At 65.0% G+C, this 16,965-nt stretch overlaps 5 protein-coding genes across 5 annotated transcripts in view; 4 read left to right on the forward strand and 1 right to left on the reverse strand.

The window, feature by feature from the left end:
• The window catches only part of EMIHUDRAFT_244415 (hypothetical protein), a gene marked incomplete at both ends in the record, with an annotated part of 2,773 nt that extends 2,114 nt beyond the window's left edge, over nucleotides 1-659 (reverse strand). Inside the window, 3 exons of the mRNA XM_005769486.1 lie at nucleotides 72-106; nucleotides 274-316; nucleotides 429-659. Of these exons, the coding sequence (XP_005769543.1) occupies nucleotides 72-106; nucleotides 274-316; nucleotides 429-659 (309 nt within the window). The remainder of the gene's footprint in view (nucleotides 1-71; nucleotides 107-273; nucleotides 317-428) is intronic.
• An 8,128-nt stretch (nucleotides 660-8,787) lies between these two features.
• EMIHUDRAFT_445285 (hypothetical protein) lies at nucleotides 8,788-10,257 on the forward strand. Its single transcript, XM_005769487.1, has 2 exons — nucleotides 8,788-9,342; nucleotides 9,568-10,257. Exons 1-2 carry the CDS (start codon nucleotides 8,806-8,808, stop codon nucleotides 10,105-10,107), a joined length of 1,077 nt encoding a protein of 358 aa, XP_005769544.1. The 5' UTR covers nucleotides 8,788-8,805; the 3' UTR covers nucleotides 10,108-10,257.
• A 256-nt stretch (nucleotides 10,258-10,513) lies between these two features.
• Nucleotides 10,514-11,061, forward strand: EMIHUDRAFT_244419 (hypothetical protein; the record flags this gene model as incomplete). The annotated part of the gene is made up of 3 exons (XM_005769488.1): nucleotides 10,514-10,797; nucleotides 10,861-10,925; nucleotides 10,997-11,061. 3 exons carry the CDS (start codon nucleotides 10,514-10,516, stop codon nucleotides 11,059-11,061), a joined length of 414 nt encoding a protein of 137 aa, XP_005769545.1.
• A 2,030-nt stretch (nucleotides 11,062-13,091) lies between these two features.
• EMIHUDRAFT_459039 (hypothetical protein) lies at nucleotides 13,092-16,009 on the forward strand (the record flags this gene model as incomplete). Its single annotated transcript, XM_005769489.1, has 8 exons — nucleotides 13,092-13,646; nucleotides 13,751-13,975; nucleotides 14,149-14,286; nucleotides 14,400-14,552; nucleotides 14,668-14,832; nucleotides 14,929-15,349; nucleotides 15,439-15,623; nucleotides 15,770-16,009. The coding sequence occupies 8 exons, from the start codon at nucleotides 13,092-13,094 to the stop codon at nucleotides 16,007-16,009; spliced, it is 2,082 nt and encodes a 693-aa protein (XP_005769546.1).
• Nucleotides 16,010-16,414: 405 nt separating this feature from the next.
• On the forward strand, nucleotides 16,415-16,687 carry EMIHUDRAFT_244421 (hypothetical protein; the record flags this gene model as incomplete). The annotated part of the gene is made up of 2 exons (XM_005769490.1): nucleotides 16,415-16,425; nucleotides 16,510-16,687. The coding sequence occupies 2 exons, from the start codon at nucleotides 16,415-16,417 to the stop codon at nucleotides 16,685-16,687; spliced, it is 189 nt and encodes a 62-aa protein (XP_005769547.1).
• Nucleotides 16,688-16,965: the final 278 nt, after the last annotated feature.

Consider the following 16,965-nt stretch of genomic DNA (forward strand, 5'->3'; position numbering starts at 1 on the left):
GGGGTTCCGCTATGGGGGGTTAAGCGGTCCGCATGGGAGCCTTCTCGAATTTGGGTTGGGTTATCCGGAACCGGAAAGCCCCCCCCCCCTTGGGGGGTTCTCGTGCCTGCGTGTAGAGGACGCGCAGCGAGTTCTGGTGGTCGGCCGGCGCGGCGGGCGCCTTGTGCTTGAATGCGAGCACCTGCAGGCGGACAGGGATGTGTGGGGTGGGTACGGGGTGGGGTGGGGTGGGGGTGGGGAGGGCGGCGAGAGTGGGCGCCTTGTTGGTCGCACCGCCCGCAAAGAGGTTGGCAGCGAGCGCCTTCTTGTACTCCTCCTGAAGGGGGGGTAGGGGGTGAGGAGGGGCGAGGGAGAGGGAAGGGCGTGGATGTGCGTTTGAATGTAGGGAGCGGCGCAAGCGGCCGCGCCTTTGCAGGCGACGCGTTTACGGTGGCATTCTCCTCTTCGCGCGCGCGCGTGAGCTCAAAGTGGGAGACGTCCATGTCCATGGCTGAGCGCTGAGGAATGAAGCGGTCGCCGTGCGGCCGCGACACGGGCGTGCGGCCGCGCCTCGTCGCCTCCTCGCCTGGTGCGCTCGACGGCAGCCGAGCTGCCGCGCTGCGCTTTTGCGGGGTGCCCTGCATCGCGTTCATGCACTCTTCGAACTGCGTGGCGTTCATGTTTGTTTCGTGTAGTAATCCTGCGGCGGAGCAGCGGTGGCGAGGTGGCGTCGAGCGCGGGCGCCGGAGCGCGTTAGGGGTGCGTTGCGTTGGCGCGTGCGAGGGGCGCGCGGGCCGGCAATGGCGTGCGAAGCGCTTTGGGCAGGCTGTCCAGCGCTGCTTTTGTTTCTTTTTCAGTGGAAGTTGTTTGTTGTGCTCTTGTTTGTTTCTCTTGGCACCTTGGAGTGCTGGGGGGGGCGACAGGGAGGATATGGCCTTGAGTTATGTGTACGCCAACTCAGGGTGTGTGGCAGCCAGCTGGCTGTGTGTCTTGTGAGCCTTTTGTGTCTGTGTGTCGCTCGTGCGTGTCGTCATCATCTGTCCAGCGTCCACCCATACCGCGTTGGTGTCCAGTCCGAGCCTGGCTGTTCTTCACCTTTCTACCTACCTACCTTGCTGTGAGCTTGTTTGTGTCTGTGTGTCGCTCTTGCGTGCCGTCATCATCTGTCCAGCGTCCACCCATACCGCGTTGGTGTCCAGTCCGAGCCTGGCTGTTCTTCACCTTTCTACCTATGTATGTTGGTAGTGGTGCGATTGTGCGTCAGGCGAAAGGCGAGCGCCGGCGGAAGGTGGCACGCCGAGCGTGTCAGCTAAGGGAGGCGATTGCGCGTCAGGCAAAAGTTGTTGATGGCCGACGACGTCGCCTTCGCTTCGGCTTGCGATGCCGAATCCGCTCCTGTTCGTCGGCAAGGGCGCGGCGCTGACGGCGGCGGCCCGAGCGGCTGACAAGGCGAACGAAGGCGGCGGAGCATTCCAGCGGCTGGGCGAGGGCCGCGGCGCGGCAATCCGGCTCGCGTGGCCGGCGGAGGCGCTGCACACCGTGCCGCACGAGAGGCGGGCGGCGGCGGGCGACGCGGACGACCCGTTCGCGCACGGCCGTCCGATCACCAAGAGGGCGAGGCGCGCGGCGGGCGAGCTGCGCGCCGTGCAGCACCAGGAACGTGCGGAGGCGCCCAGAGAGGCGGAGCTGGCGGCGGCAGAGGAGCGGACGGCGGAGCAGGCGGCGCTGCTGGCGCCGCTCGCGGCGACGGACACCACGGCGCGCCTGGCGAAGCGGAGGCGGAGCGCCCTCGTGGCGGCGGTGCTGCATCAACCCATTGCGGAGCCGGCGGGCCGGGCGGCTCAGATGCTCGCGCCGCTCGGCGAGCACTTGAAGAGGCAGTGCGACGAGGTGGCGAAGCGGTGGGACGACTTCCAGACGGAGATGGAGCGGCTTGACGAAGACGGCGGCGATGCGGACATGCGCTCCAACTTTGCGAACGGGATGCGGGACGGGTATCCGTGCCAGCAGCTCACCCTCGTGTTTCTGCAGTATCTGCTGACGAGCCGCATCCGACAGTCGCACGCGTCGCGGCGGCAGGGGTGTGAGCTCGTCGGGCGGGGGGCGAAGACGGTGGGAGTGCAGTTCAACATCATGCGGAGCCACGTGTGGCCGATCCTCTTCGGCGAAAAGGGCTTCCCGGCGGGACAGGAGGCGATGGCGTACTGGCGACCCATCCGCGACCATTTCTCGAGCCTCGTGGGAGGAGGGAGAGGGAGCGGCGGGGTCGAGCAGCTCGCCGTCGTCGCGCAGGCGGCGGCCAGCGTGTTGCAGGTGGCGGTGGGCGCGAACGCGACCACCGCGGCGGCGGCTGGCGACGCGGCGAGCCAGGCCGTGCAGCTGGCCATGAGGGCGGCGACTGCGCCGAGCTTGACGCGACAGCACTTGGGCCAGACCGGCCAGTACATCTTGCAGGACGCCCTGCTCAGCGAGTGGGTCGAGGTGAACGAGGCGTTCGTGCTCAACGCGTACGTCACCCTGGCGCGGCAGACCGGGTGTCGGCCCGGGATGGTGGTCAACGTGGGCCACGACTCGGTCGATCAGAACGGCGCGTGGGCCCACTGCGCGCCGCTCGTCTGGCAGGACCTGCTGGTCGGCAAGCTCGAGGAAGGGTTGGAGCTGCCGCACGGCGGCGGCCTCGCGTGGTTCTACTTCGAGCTCATCTATCAGCGGGCGAAGGGGCAGTATTTCTCGAACGTGCAGTATGGAACGTGTGTCACGCCCGACTCGGATGAGATGATACGCCTTGGGACGGTGACGCTGCAGCGCCTGATGGTGCGGACGGCGGCGGCCAAGGCCGTGTACGCGAACCTGACTCACGCGGAGGTGGTGGCGCTGCGGCAAAAGGTGGATCACCCGGGTGGGTTCGCGGGGCTGGACCTTGCGGACACGAGGTACGGGTCGTGGGCCGACCTGGTGGCGGCGTGCCGCGAGTCGCACTGGGTGCTGGATGAGGCGGCCGTGGGCCGCGCGGTGTTCCCGATGATCGACAAGGCGACGGGCAACTTCCTGCTCGGGTCGCGAGACACGTACCTCGGGGAGGAGCTGTGCAAGCGGCTCAATGAGATCGGCGTCAGCCTGGGCTACGCGCGGAACGTGTACGGCGCGTGGTGCTTGCGCAAAGATGCGTGCGAGATGCAGGCGACGGGCAGCAACGCCGACGCCATCAACCTTGCGGCTCGCGTGCTCGCGCACAGGCGGGTGAACGGCCGAACCATGGATCGGTGCTACCGATCAGACCTGCGGCTGCGCGACCTGGGGCGGCGGTGGCGCGGCTCGGACTCGTCGATGCCGCTGCACGACGCGCTCTCGTCGCCGAGCGCGCAGCGAGTGCCGGCGGCGGGCGCGGCGGCGGCGCTCACCTTCTCCGAGCTGCCGGCGGACGCGCCGGAGCGCGACGAGGTGGAGAAGCGCGACGAGGTGGTCAGGGCGCGGCGCGAGGAGGCTGCTGCGGCGCAGAAGGCGCTGGAGGCGGTGCGCGCGACGGCGCCTCCGCTGGAGGCGGAGGCGGACGGGGCGGACGGGGATCACGAGGAGGGCGACTCCGCGGAGCGAGCGGAGAGGGCGGTGAGGGCGGCCAACGAGCGGCTGAAGAACGCGAGGGTTAAGGCCGCACGGGCGGCGGGGCGTGTGCCCCGGGGGGGGAAGGGTCGACCGCAGCTGTCCGAGGCCGTGCTCACGTTGGTGGCTGACGATCCAGACGTGGTCAGGGAGAAGGCGGCGGTGCAGGAGGCGAAGCGCTGGCGCGAGCGGGTGAAGGCGCAGAAGGCGACGTCGCTCGGCATCGGGCGGTCGACGGTGCGGCAGGCAGCTCGCGCTGTAGAGGGCGGCGAGGAGGCGTTGCGGGCGCACGCGGCTGCGGTGGCCAAACGGTCGAGCGTGCTGTGGCACGCGAAGGTGATCGCGGTGGGCGACTACTCGTCGCGACTGTGGCACGAGGGGCAGGAGGAGCTGCGGACGGATCCGCGGCTGCGGTTGGAGCGATGCGCCACGCACAGCTGGCCAGCGATGACCGAGCAGCAGGCGGTCGTCTTCGGCCTCGAGCGGCGGGATCGAACTAGCGAGTGGCGCGTGCTGCGGCTTCTGCCGCGCCAGCTGCAGTGGGCGGTGGCGGAGGCGGATTTGCTGGGCGCTGCGCGATGCAACTTGGGCGGCAAGGGCGAGAGGGAGCGCGCGTACGACGCGGTGATGCGTGCGACACAGGGCGCGTTGGGCATGGCATGCGTCAGCTGCGGAAGGGCGGGTGACGAGTTGCCTGCGACGTGCAAAGAGCTGGCGTCTGCGCGCTGTGTTAGCTGCGGCGAGCAGCAGGTGTGCCGCCCGTGCGTCAGCGACGTGGAGCCGTGCGAGGCGCACGCGGTGTGGCTGCGGCTGTGTGCTGCGGGTCGCCTGGGCCCGAGGCCGGAGGCCGCCATGTTGGCGGAGCACGCCGCGACGGAGCTGGCGTTGCAGGAGGAGGGGCTGGACGTGCTGGACGATGAGGCGATATTGGAGGTCCTCGAGCCCGAGGATTCCGCGCTGGAGGGGGTGGCGGAGGAGGGGGTGGCGGAGGAGGGCTTGGGGGAGGAGCCTGCATCGCGAAGGATGCGTGTGGAGGAGCTGTTCGAGCTCTCCGCATTTGGCGAGGAGCCACCCAGCAGCCAGGCGAGTGCAGAGGGATGCTGCTAAGGGATGTGGATCTGTGGGGTGCGAGCGAGTCAGACAGTGCGGGCGAGTGATGTGTTTAGTATGTTCTAGTGTGCGGGTTGCTGTTCGAGACGGAGTCGAGAGGACGCGCGGCTGTATGGTGTAGAGTAGGTGCTTGTTGATTGTTGTTAGAGCGCGGCGCTTGTGAGTGAGAGTGTGGGCGACCGATTGGCTCGGAGGACTGCGCAGGGCGTCACCCAAGTAGAAGTCTCGCCCCCTCGGTACTCTCTGAATTTTCACGCGCGGGTGGTGGCTGGGCCGGCAGGTGGCGGCGGTGGCTGAGTGCCGACGGGCGGGGCTGCGAGGCGAGGCATGTGCGGGTGGTGTGAGGGCTCGGTCACGATGGCGACGGCGCCGTTGCAGCGTGGGGAGACGGGGGCGGCGGGGAGCCTAGAGGGAGACGTGGCGACGAGGGCGGAGGAGGCGGACGCGCGGGTGATGGCTGGGCCGACAGGGATGGCGGCGGTGGCCGAGTGCCGACGGGCGGGGCTGCGAGGCATGTGCGGGTGGTGTGCGGCCTCGGTCACGATGGCGACGGCGCCGTTGCAGCGTGGTGAGGCCGGGGGCGGCGGGGAGCCTAGAGGGAGAGGTGGCGACGAGGGCGGAGGAGGCGGACGCGCGGGTGGTGGCTGGTCCGGTAGGGATGGTGGCGGTGGCCGAGTGCCGACGGGCGGGGCTGCGAGGCATGTGCGGGTGGTGTGATGGCTCGGTCACGATGGCGATGGCGCTGTTGCAGCGTGGGGAGGCGGGGGCGGCGGGGAGGCTAGAGGGAGAGGTGGCGACGAGGGCTGAGGAGGCGGACGCGCGGGTGGTGGCTGGTCCGGTAGGGATGGTGGCGGTGGCCGAGTGCCGACGGGCGGGGCTGCGAGGCACGCGCGGGTGGTGTGCCGCCTCGGTCACGATGGCGAAGGCGCCATGCAACAAAAGAGGTTCATCGAAGGGGTACCTCGCAACTTTCACGGGGGGTACCTAGCAACATTCACGGGGAGACGCCCGGAGGCCATAGCCGGAGAGCCTCGCCGCGGCGTCGGAGGACGCCGCCGTCGCCTAGACTCCCCTAGGTAGGTAGGTAGTAAGGTCCTACCTACCTGCTGTCACTTGTAGTGAGCGTCGGGCTGGTGGTTCGACACCGAGTTTGAAAGATCTGTTTCTCTACGTCTCTCTTCACAGGAAAATCCTGTGAAGAAAAGCGGAGAAAAAACAGAAACCTTTTCTGCCTCGGCCTTAGCCGTCGGTACTCTGATATCCGAGCTCCTACCTACCTTGCTGATACCGCGTAGGTGTCCAGTCCGAGCCTGGCTGTTCTTCACCTTCCTACCTAACCTAACCTAACCGAGACATTTGAGATTTTTAGAAGCCAACAAGAAATCTGGCACCAACAGTGATTTGGGCTCGGCAGCTTGTCGACTACCACTCTACCAGCCGAAGCCGGAGTCGGAACCGTGGCCGAGATGGTCGTCGTACGCGGCGCGCGTCTCGCTCTCCATCTAAAAGGAACTCGGGGGCGTCGTCTGCCGCTTGTGTCCCTCCCCCCCGCCCCCATCTATTGGGAAGGCCTCTGCGCTCTGGTATGTCCTGGGTCTCTTTCGAGGGTCTCTTGTAGTGGGTGCATTGGGTTGGGGTAGGCCCCTCTCTGCACCACGAGACAGTGGTGGACGGGAGGCGCGAACAGCGCCATCTTGGGTCTTCACGCCGACCAGTGCTCCCGTCAGTGACAAGGAAGAGGGGCTGAGTGGCCTTCTCAGCCGCCGGCCGCGCGTGCGTGACTCCGTCTACTGTTAACGTATAACGAGCCCTGGTTGCGCGTCGGCAGCAGAGAGTATTCCACCGCCATACCGTTTTTATCAGAACTAAGAAGCACGTCATGAAAAAGAAATTTGCGTACGTAAAAAAAGAAATGCGTGCCTAGCCCCCCTTGCGCCTTGGTTGTGAGAGAGAGATTTTTAGCAATACCAAACAACTCTAACACTCACACGTCATTTGGGGCCTGGAGCCCTGTTCACGCGCGCGCGAGACGTGCAGGACAGGGTTGCCAGGTGAGAGCGAATGGCGCGGTTCGCACGCCTGTCCGGAGTGCCAGAGTTCCGGCCCTCACTACTCGCTCTCCGACCCTCGACGGTTACCACCGGCTGCTCCCGCTGCCTTCCGTCTTGGGCTGGCCCACGCGGCTTTGGGCTCGCCGACTCAGCTCTCTCGTTCGCTGCACTGGCGCGGCACACCTCAACAAGGAGGAGGGCTCGCACGTGCTGGGCGAGGACTGCTACGACATGGGCGTGTATCGGTGCCCTGTTCCTAACTGCGGCAAGTGGTACGCGACCGTGGGGAGCAAGTGCGGGCTCTACCAGCACCTCGTCAAGTGCGACCCAAAGTACCGCGGCGAGACAGGCGACCAGCGGTGGCAGGGCGGGAGGGAGGGGCTCATGCGGCATCTTCAGCAGCAGGCTGAGGTCGGCTCCCCCGCCCACTACTTCCGCACTGTCTGCTATGGCGCGCGCAAGGAACGAACGCCGGATCGCCTGCGGGGCAGGCACACGGATTGGCTGGCCGCGGTCGCAAAGGCGAGGGCCAAGAGGGCAGCGGATGACGGCGGGAGCTCCGCCGCCACCAGCGCCGAAGCACGCCGACGCGCCAAGGCCTCGTCGGACGCAGCGCGCAAGGCGGCGTTCCACGCCCGCGGCTCGCAGTACTTCATCTCGAGCCCCGGCGTCAGATACTCCTACGAGTGGCTCCGCCCCTGGGCCAACAACCCACGCCTTCTCGCGCAGCTGGACACCGTCCGTCGCCGCCGCCCACCCAAGAGAGCGCGTCGGGAGTACTACGGCATGCTCTACCACGGCGCCACGCTCCTGCGCGATCACATCAACACCCCGGACGCGGGGCTCTACGTCGCCTTCCAGATCCTATCCAAGATGGTGACCATCAACCATCTCCGCGAGGGCGGCAAGGAGCGGACCAAGTCGGAGATGCTAGGGCGCGTCCGGATGGTTATGACAGGCGGCCTGGAGCAGCTCGTCGCCGAGATGATGCGAGAGGCTTCCGACGCCGCCGCTGCCAAGCGGGAGAGGGAGGCGGCGGCGCGCGCCTCCGAGCTCGAGCGCCAGGGCGGCAGCGGGGCGGCTGCGGCCGCTGCGGCCGCCATGAGGCGGGGAGCGCACGCTCCGCCCGGGGGGGGAGGGGAGGAGGCGGAGGCGGAGGCGGGCGAGGAAGAGGGAGAGGGGGCGAGCGAGCCGAGCCGCGACGAGCGTCTCCTCGCCACCGTCCTCGGCCTCGCCGGAGCAGGCTACCTCTCCAAGGCCTGCGCCCGCTTCTCGACCAACCCCGTCGCCGAGACGGGCGTTTACGACGACACGCAGCCCGGCGGCGGCCTGACACAAGCTCCCCTACTCTGATCGCGCTCGCCCCGTATCCGTGCCCCACAAACAGCTCGTAGCCTTCTTTCTGCCAGTTTATGTGTCTCTGGGGCGCCCCCTCTGGGAACAACGTCTCATTCGCCCCGAGGCTCCCCTCCTGTCGCTCCCTCTCCTGTCTCTCCATCATCTTTCTCACCGCGTCCTTCGTGATCTTATTTTGCTCGGGTATCTCCTCCTCCCATGTCGCGTTCGTCTCGAGGCCCGGGGTCCCCTCTAGCTTTATCACTCGATTGTCCCCTTCCTCTCTCGACCCCAGGTGCGTGCCGCTGTCTTGCGCCGGTTTCTTCCCTCCGAGGTAGAGCGTCCTGGCCTTCCCCTCCACTCGGATGTCCGTCCTGGTTCGCCCTTCTTCGAACGTGTGTTCTGTCATGTTGGGTCCGCTCGTGCACACCCCGTTTGCCTCCCTGCTGTATGTTCTTCTTCTAGTCTGTGCGAGAGATGTTTGTTGAATTCTTCTGGTGCACTTGGAGCACTTGGAGTGCGGTCATTAACCTCACGCCCAGGACCAGGGAGCTGAGAAGCGCACCCAGTTGGCCGGACGCTAAAAAAGAAAGAAAGAAAACAGACAACCCAAGGGAGGGATGGGAGCGCTCTCCATCGGGTTCCGCGGGTAAATTCTTCTCGTCGCAACATCTTTCGGGAGCCAGGCTGTCTCCAGTTGCAGCGGGAAGAGCAGACCGTCGCTGATGTGATGAGGATCGCGCTGACCGCTTTGCTGTCGCCACTCGTCGCCGCTGCTGCGGTCGTCACCAGTCCGGTTGGCGCCCGTGCGCTCGGCAGCCTGACCATCAGCGAGGCGGGGCTCGGCACACTGAATCTAGCGCTGGACAAGAAAGAGAATGACGAGGCTGCTGCCGGCGCGCTGCAGGCGTCCGTCGCCGCCGGGTGCAACTTTGTTGATACCGCGGAGGCGTACGGGTTTGGCAACAGCGAGCGGCTGACGGCTTGGGCCGCGGCTCGCGCCGGCATCAAGATTGGCTGCGGGCCCGGCGAACTGCACGTGGCTACCAAGTTTGCGCCTGTTCCATGGCGTCCCAACGCCGAGAGTGTGGTGGAGGCGTGCCGAGCCAGCGCTGAGCGGTTGGGTGTCGAGCAGATCCCTCTCTACCAGATCCATTTCCCCGACCTCATCCAGCCGCTCAAAGCGTTTGGTCTGGAGCGGCGCAAGGACGAGGAGTACTGGGAGGGGTTGGCGAGGTGCTACGAGATGGGTCTCGCTGCCAATGTGGTGCACAAGCCACCTCTCACACTCGTAGCAAGCCACACACACACACTCACACACACACACACACACACACACACACACACACACACACACACACACACACACACACACACACACACACACACACACACACACAGGCACGCACACACACACACAGGCACGCACAGGCACGCACAGACAGGCACATACGCACAGGTACACCCACGCACGCTGCCAGCTCGGCCATAGGGTGTCTGCAACTATGGGCCAACCTACGTCGCTCGCGTCCACGCCTTCCTCGCAGCGCGTGGGATCCCGCTCGCGTCCAACCAGATCAACTACAGCCTGATGTACCGCAAGTCGGTCGAGGCGACGCTGGCCAAGTGCGCCGAGCTCTCCGTGCCCGTGATCTCCTACTTTCCGCTAGCGAACGGGCTGCTGAGCGGCCGGTACGACGCCGACAACCTGCCCAAGTTTCCAAAGTCGCTCACGATGAAGAAGTACGTCGTCGGCGGGGCCGACGGCTTCCCCGATGGAGGCTACACGCCGCTGCTCCGCGAGCTGCAGCGCATCGCGGCGGCGCGCGGAAAGTCGGTGCCTCAGGTGTCCATCAACTACGTGGTCTCGAAGGGAGCAATCCCGATCCCGGGCGCGAGGAACGCGGAGATGGCGGCGGCAAACATGGGCGCGATGGGATGGCGACTAAGCGAGGCGGAGGTGGGCGCGCTGGAGGCGGCAGCGGATGCGATCGGGTTCGAGTTCTCCTCGGGCGGCTTCAGGCTGGAATGAGTTGAATTTGATAGGACGGTTGTCCGAACTAAGAAGGGCGAAGGGGAGAAAATCTCTCTCCGAAGGGGCTGTGGGCCCGAGAGCGATATGCCATGTCTGGCCTTGCTTTGTTTCCTAACATCGAAGGCTAGCTCAAAAGAAATTTGAAAGGCTTGAGCCTCGTTTATAAAACCGGCGCGCCACGACGCGACCGAGGGTATCAGAGGACGCGAAGCCGATGCGCGTGCTACGAGGTGCACTCTTGCGCGCCGTATCTAGCAATGTCGTCGCCGTTCGTGCTCTCGCCTGCAAAGGCAGCGCCGTCCGTGCTCTCTCTGGCAAAGGCAGCGCCGCGTGGAACGAGGAGTGGAGGCGGCTCGGCCTCGGCGCAGTGCAGGAAGCGTCGGCACCTGCTCTCAATCGGCTCATGTTTGTCCAGACCGGCTTCGGCTGTGACCAGCACGGCGATCGCAAGGGCGCAGGCGCGACCTCTGCAGCAGTGCGGGCGTGCCGCAACGCGATAGAGTTCAACTCGATCCCGGGTATGGTCGATCACGTCCCGGGAGGGCGCAAAAACATGCTGATTCACGTCAAGCTGGGGATCCCGGAGGGCTATTCGGTTGACCACGACGAGATACGAGCAACTTTCCCGTATGGCAGACTGCTGCCCGTGGAAGTGATCCACGGTGGTCTTACCTACGGTTGCGGCAGGTCGCGACGCACCCTCGTCAGGCCTAAACCGCGTCCATCTCAGGTTGTGCTCGTGCCTCGTAGGGTTGTCACCGAGTTGGGAGACGAAGACGACACGGCAATCGTTGTCGTGGCCGCCGTGTCGATCGGTGCGCGCGCTCGCTAGCCAACGGACACTTCACACAGGTGCGCGCGCGCCTCACCTCTCTCTGCGCGTCAGGTTACAACGACCCGAACGATGCGTCCGAGGGCCACAAAACATACGATACAAGGGACGGTCATTAGGGACTTTGTCGGTCTGAGACACTGTAGAGTAAGGGCCTCGGTCTGCACACGGACGCACGGGGGCTGTCCTGCGGCTCCCCTCCGTCCACCATGCTCTTGAGAGCATCTTGTTTTCTTTTTTCGCACGACACTGGGCACGGGACTCGAGAGTGAGTGAGTGAGTATTCTTGATATATACGAAACCACGGACGACACACACCACCTCACCAGTCGACCTCGCATCGGTTGCCTCCATGAACGGCGGAGCTATTCTCGCGTCCACACCACACCTGGCTCCAACATGGACACGCCCATAGCTGGGGACACTACTAGGTCACGCATGGCATCAGCAGCTGAGCCCTGGTGTCGAGGTGTCGAGGCCCGGTGGCGAGGGTGTCGAGCTGCTGTCGAGGGGTAGAGGTGTCGAGGCCTGTCGAGGCCTGTCGAGGCCTGTCGAGGCCTGTCGAGGCCTGTCGAGGCTTGTCGAGGCTGGTACCACGCTTGCCAGTGTTGAGGGGTGTCGAGGTGTGTCGAGCGAGTGGTGTCGAGGTGTGTCGAGGGGGTGGGTGTATCAACAAAACTTGGGCAGCAGTTGCAAAGCTGTTTCATCCCTTAGTTGCAGCCTCTCAGTTGCACCCTGTTGATGTAGCACAACCTGAGCACAACCAGTATACTCTCTGTGGACATTTGAGGACATCAAGTGCCGGGAGTCATTGCCACTGTGCACAAAGGTGCTGTGCAGGCGCAGCACCACAGCAGCGTCGCCGCTGCAGCGTCGTCGCCCCTGCAGCGCCACCGGCGCACAAAGCGCAACTGACCACAGCGCTCCTTAGCTTTCACAAGGCTGGTGCCATGAGTCAGTGGACATTGCCACTGCACAAGGTGCTGTCCAGCAGCTAAGGGCTACAGTACCCCATCGCAGCAGCGTCGCCGCCGCTGCAGCGTCGCCGTTGCAGCGTCGCCAGTGCACAAAGCGCAATGGACCACAGGTCTGCACTCATGGCACAAGCTCACTGGCGTGAGGATTCATTGCCACTGTACAAGGATCAAGGTGCTGTGCAGCACCTGAGGGCTGCCTGAGTACTGCCATGTTTGCTACATCAACAGGGGTGCAACTGAGCCGCAACTTGACCTAGAACTTTTGAGAGGCTGCAACTCAGGGATGAAAGTACTGCCAGCCAAGTTTGATTGCTGCTGCAACCCTGATTTCTAACTCTGTGACTCCAAATGGGTCTACGTCTCTGCTGTGTTAGGATCATCAGAGGTGTCGAGGTGGTGTCGAGCGGTGTCGAGCGGTGTCGAGCGGTGTCGAGCGGTGTCGAGCGGTGTCGAGGTGTCGAGTTTGGCACCTTGACACCAGCGAGCGTGGTACCAGCCTAGATGGTGTCGAGGGGTGTCGAGGGGTGTCGAGGGGTGTGTCGAGTTGGTCGAGTTGGCATGGGGTGTCGAGGTGTCGAGTTGGTGTCGAGGTTTGGTGTCGAGGTGTCGAGGCCAGGGCTCAGATCAGAAGTTTTATCTCTGGGCCCCGAAAGGCATCAAACAACTAACAAAATCTCTCAAAGGCATCTCTAGCAGCGTCGTTACGCATGCGCCCTCCCCTCCTGGGCGCAAGCGCCTCACGTCTCGACAGAGCACAAGCCCTTGGCGTGCGACGAGACGAGCTTTTCGACACACACACGCCTAAGGGAATCCAGCCGGGCTTAAAATTCATTTTTCGCACAAGCATCTGGAGGTGTCTTCAACGGCCATCGCAGAGCAGATTGTGAATGAGCTTGCCTGCGGCGAGGGCGGTCGAGTGCACGGACGAAGTGCCTCGCCGTCCTCGCGGGAGTCGCTTAGGCGGCTCCCGTGGTGTACCTGTGTTAGTGCCAGTGCGCGCCAGTAAAGAAAGAAAGAAAACAGACCACGCAAGGGAGGGATGGGAGGACGGCACGCCGCCACTGCGCTGATTTCTTTCCCGTGCCCAGTGTTACGCGGCCTTAGTTTTTTTCTTTCTGTTTTTTCGCGCATCCGCTGACTTTCACATGGCGACCATCCGCTGACTTTCAGGCATGGGGTACGAGAGCCTCAGCATCGGCATCAATGATGCCGTCGCCGCCTCATTCGCAGTACTCAGCGTTGCAGTGTTTATATGTCTTCCCATAGCTGCGTGGGGATGGCTCGTCTACCCGCTCTGGCGGAGCGGCGGCTTACACGGCTGGATCACGCGCGGCGGCGGCGGGCGGATGCACAGCACGGAGACGGGCGCTCGGCGCACCCCGCGGCCCGCCCTCGTTACCTTTCGTGACATTCACTACTCCGTAAAGCTGTCCGGCCGGGGCCGGCCGGAGTTGCACATACTGAAGGGCGTGAGTGGTGTCCTGCTGCCGGGGACGTTGACTGCTATTATGGGCCCTAGTGGCTGCGGCAAGTCCACCCTCCTCGACATCCTCGCCGACACCAAGCGAGTTGGCGTCGTCGAGGGGGATGTACGACTGAACGGCGAGGCGCGCGGCACGGACTTTCGGTCGACGTGCGCGTACGTGATGCAGGAGGACTGCTGCCACTCGACGCTCACCGTACACGAGACGCTCTGGTTCGTGTGCGCCCTGAGGCTCGGGCCCGACGTCGGGCGCCAGGAGCGACACACACTGCTCACCCACGGATCGGATCTCTTGCACTTGATGCCGGGGCCTCCTTTCCCTGGACGTGGGGTCGCACCTTACCTTAGGAGCGGCTCGAGCTCATCACCCGGACGATGGTCGACCTCGACCTCGCGCACGTGGCAGACACGCGCATCGGCGACGACGTGTCGGGCGGCCTGTCTGGCGGCCAGCGCCGCCGCGTCACTATCGCGATCGAGATCCTCTCCGGGCCTGCCCTGGTGCTGCTCGACGAGCCGACCTCCGGACTGGACGCGTACGGAGCGCAGCAGGCGGTGGCCACACCGCCTGCGGTGGCCACACGCACACAAGACCCACGACGTCTCTCCCCCGCTGCGTCTCCCCCGCCTCCTCAATGCCGTGGGCTCAATGCCGTGGGTCTGCTTCCCAACCTCTGGAAGAGGTTCAGCGGGCGGAGTGGACCACACGACACGCGGGGGAGAGGTTTTGCCCCTTTGCATGTTAGGTGGTCGCGGCGCTACGCCGCTTCGCGGACCGCGGCCGCACCCTCGCCTGTACCATCCACCAGCCGCGCGCCGAGACCTTCGCGCTCTTCCACCAGCTGCTCCTGATCAAGGCGGGCGAAACCATGTATTGCGGGCCGGTGGCGCAGGCGCATATGGACCCGCGAGATATAGACCCGAGATATAGGCCCGAGACATACAACCGAGTACAACCGAGACGTGATCACACAAGGGGGCCAACCTCTTGGCCTAGGTGCCCGACTTTCTTCGCGGCTGCGGCGTGGCGTGCCCGCCGTCGGTCAACCTCGCCGATGTGGTGGTCGACCTCACGCACACCAAGGAGGCGGACGCCGACGCCGACGGCGCCGAGCAGAGTGTCGACCTCGTAGCCCGCTTCGCCGCGTCGGCCCTCCGGCCTAGATGCGTCCACTGTGTCCAAGCCGTCACGCGGCGCTCCAATGAAAGACGCCGCAAGACACCATCTTCCCGCCCCCACTCTGGCGTGCTCACAACAAACACAGGCCCTCCGCCGTAAGATCGAGGACGAGATTGACTCAGTCGAGCTCGGGTGCCACCCGGACCTCGCCGACGCGGCGGCGTCGCTCGAGGCTCCAAAGGAGCAGGAGGGCGCTCGCGTCGGCTGCTGCGGCAGCAGCGGCGGCTACCCCACCCCGCTGATGCACCAGGTCGTCATAGTTGCTTCATACATCCGTACACACTCACTCGAGTGACAGTCACGCGGTTCACAATGCCAGCAACTTGCCGCTGTGTGCACCCGGCAGGTCGGCGTCCTGGTGCGGAGGCAGTGGACGCTCGACACGCGCAATTTCGGGTACCAGTTCACCTGGGTCCTCAACGGTTTTGTGCTTGCGCTCAACGCCTCAACCTACCTGCTGGTCGAGCAGCCGCCGCTCAGTGCGCAACCAGCGTCCGTGTACCGCGACGACATGGGCTGCGACCCCACCGAACCGAGCGGGCGACAGGGGTGCGTCTGCCACGTGCCGATGGACGAAGCCGCCTCGAACGGCCAGTACAACGTGGGCGCCGACGCGACCGAGTGCGGCCGGGCGATCCTCGCCAGCGCGAACGCCGTCTTTGCGTTCCGAGGCTTCCTCTTCCTCGTCATCAACGCCCTGTTCGTCAACGAGGCCGTGTTTGTGCCGGCCGTCATCGCCGACAAGCGCTTCTTCGCGCGCGAGCACGGCGCTCGCGCTCACTCCTTCCTCATATCTCCCCGCATCTCCCCATATCTCCCCATATCTCCCCATATCTCCCCATATCTCCCCTCGCAGGAGCGCGCGCCTACTCCGTCCTCGCGTGGCACCTCGCCTGGCTCGTCAAGCTCGGGCTCACCGCGGCCCTCAAGGCGCTCTTCTACACGCCCTGCTTCTACTTCATCGGCCAGCTGCGCCCCGCCTGGTCCGCCTACTTGGCCGCCGCCCTGGTCACCGGCGGGATGGGCCTCGCCGGCTCAGCGGTCGAGAGTACCAGAGATTACCCGAGATTACCCCGAGACCCGAGCTTGGTCCTGAGTCGGAGAGTGCTGATCACCACGCCCCCTCCCCTCTCTCTCGGCTCCGCCTTGCTAATGAGTGATCCCCCTCGCACACGTACTCATGCTAGGTCGCCATGCTCCTCACCACGCTCGTCCCCGGGCTCGGCGCCGCCACCACCGCGTTCGGCTGCGCGGTGCTGCTCTACCAGAACGTCTGCGGCTTCTTCCTTCCAATCGCCGCCATCCCGCCCTACCTGACGTGGCTCACCTGGACGTCCGTCTTCACGTACGGCTACTACGCAATCGTCACCTCGCAGCAGATGTTCGGCTCCATTGAACTCCCAGGCGACACGCCGGCGAGAACCTGATTGATTATTCGGTTATCATTGTGCAGTGGTCGATCTCCAGGAGATTCCGACGAGAGCATCGAGGACCGACTCGTCTTCGCCTTTTGCTTCGTCCTCTACGCATGGTGTTTCCTCTTACGGCACCCAGAGCGATGAGATCGATGAAGTGCAAAGGAATTAATCATTGGTTCCTTATATAGGTGTCTTCTCTTCCACGGTGCCGCCTACGCCATCACGCGCGCCTACAGCTCCCACCACGCAGCATACCTCGGCCCAGACGGACCACGCAGCGCGTTGACACGCCGCAAGGCTGCCGCCATCCTTGCCGCCGACGGCGCCTCCGCCTCCGGCACCACCACCAGCGCCGAGGGCGCCGCCGCCGAGGGCACCGCCACCAGCGCCGAGGGCGCCACCGCCGCCGCATCGATGCCGTCGCGGTGGAGCAAGATACGCGAGGTCGTCTTGCGCGCCGACGGGCCCCGTCTCTCGACGGTGGCGGGGAGCTCGCTGTCGCTTGGCAGGACCCTGCAGCGGGTGCGGTCGCAGCTGCTGACGATGCGCGACGACGCGCGCGAGCAGCTGGTTATGAGGCATGACAGCGCAGCCCGCGCCGTCGCCACGCCGCGCATGGCCACGACGACCCCCTCCTCCACCCTCGCGGCGCGCCTGAGCGTCATCCCGCACGGCAGCGGGGCTTGAGCTGAGCCGGACCGCACCTTCACGAACACACGCAGTGTGCTGTGGACGCGCGTCCCCTAGGGGCCCGGACGCAGTGTCCCAGCAAAGTATCTGTTCACTTTACTGTTTCACGGTTCGCGTCTTGAGGTTTTGTGGGGACCGCGCGGCTGCCCCTAGCTCAGGCGCGCCTCGCACACCTCAATATGTGTGTGAAGTCAGTGTGTGGGCTCCTCGCGTGCTCTCGTCTTGTCTATGTCTTGGTAGAGTCGAGGTAAGGTAAGGCGGTATGGTAAACGTCT

Source organism: Emiliania huxleyi, assembly GCF_000372725.1.
Source record: "Emiliania huxleyi CCMP1516 unplaced genomic scaffold EMIHUscaffold_420, whole genome shotgun sequence".
Lineage (NCBI taxonomy): Eukaryota > Haptophyta > Isochrysidales > Noelaerhabdaceae > Emiliania > Emiliania huxleyi.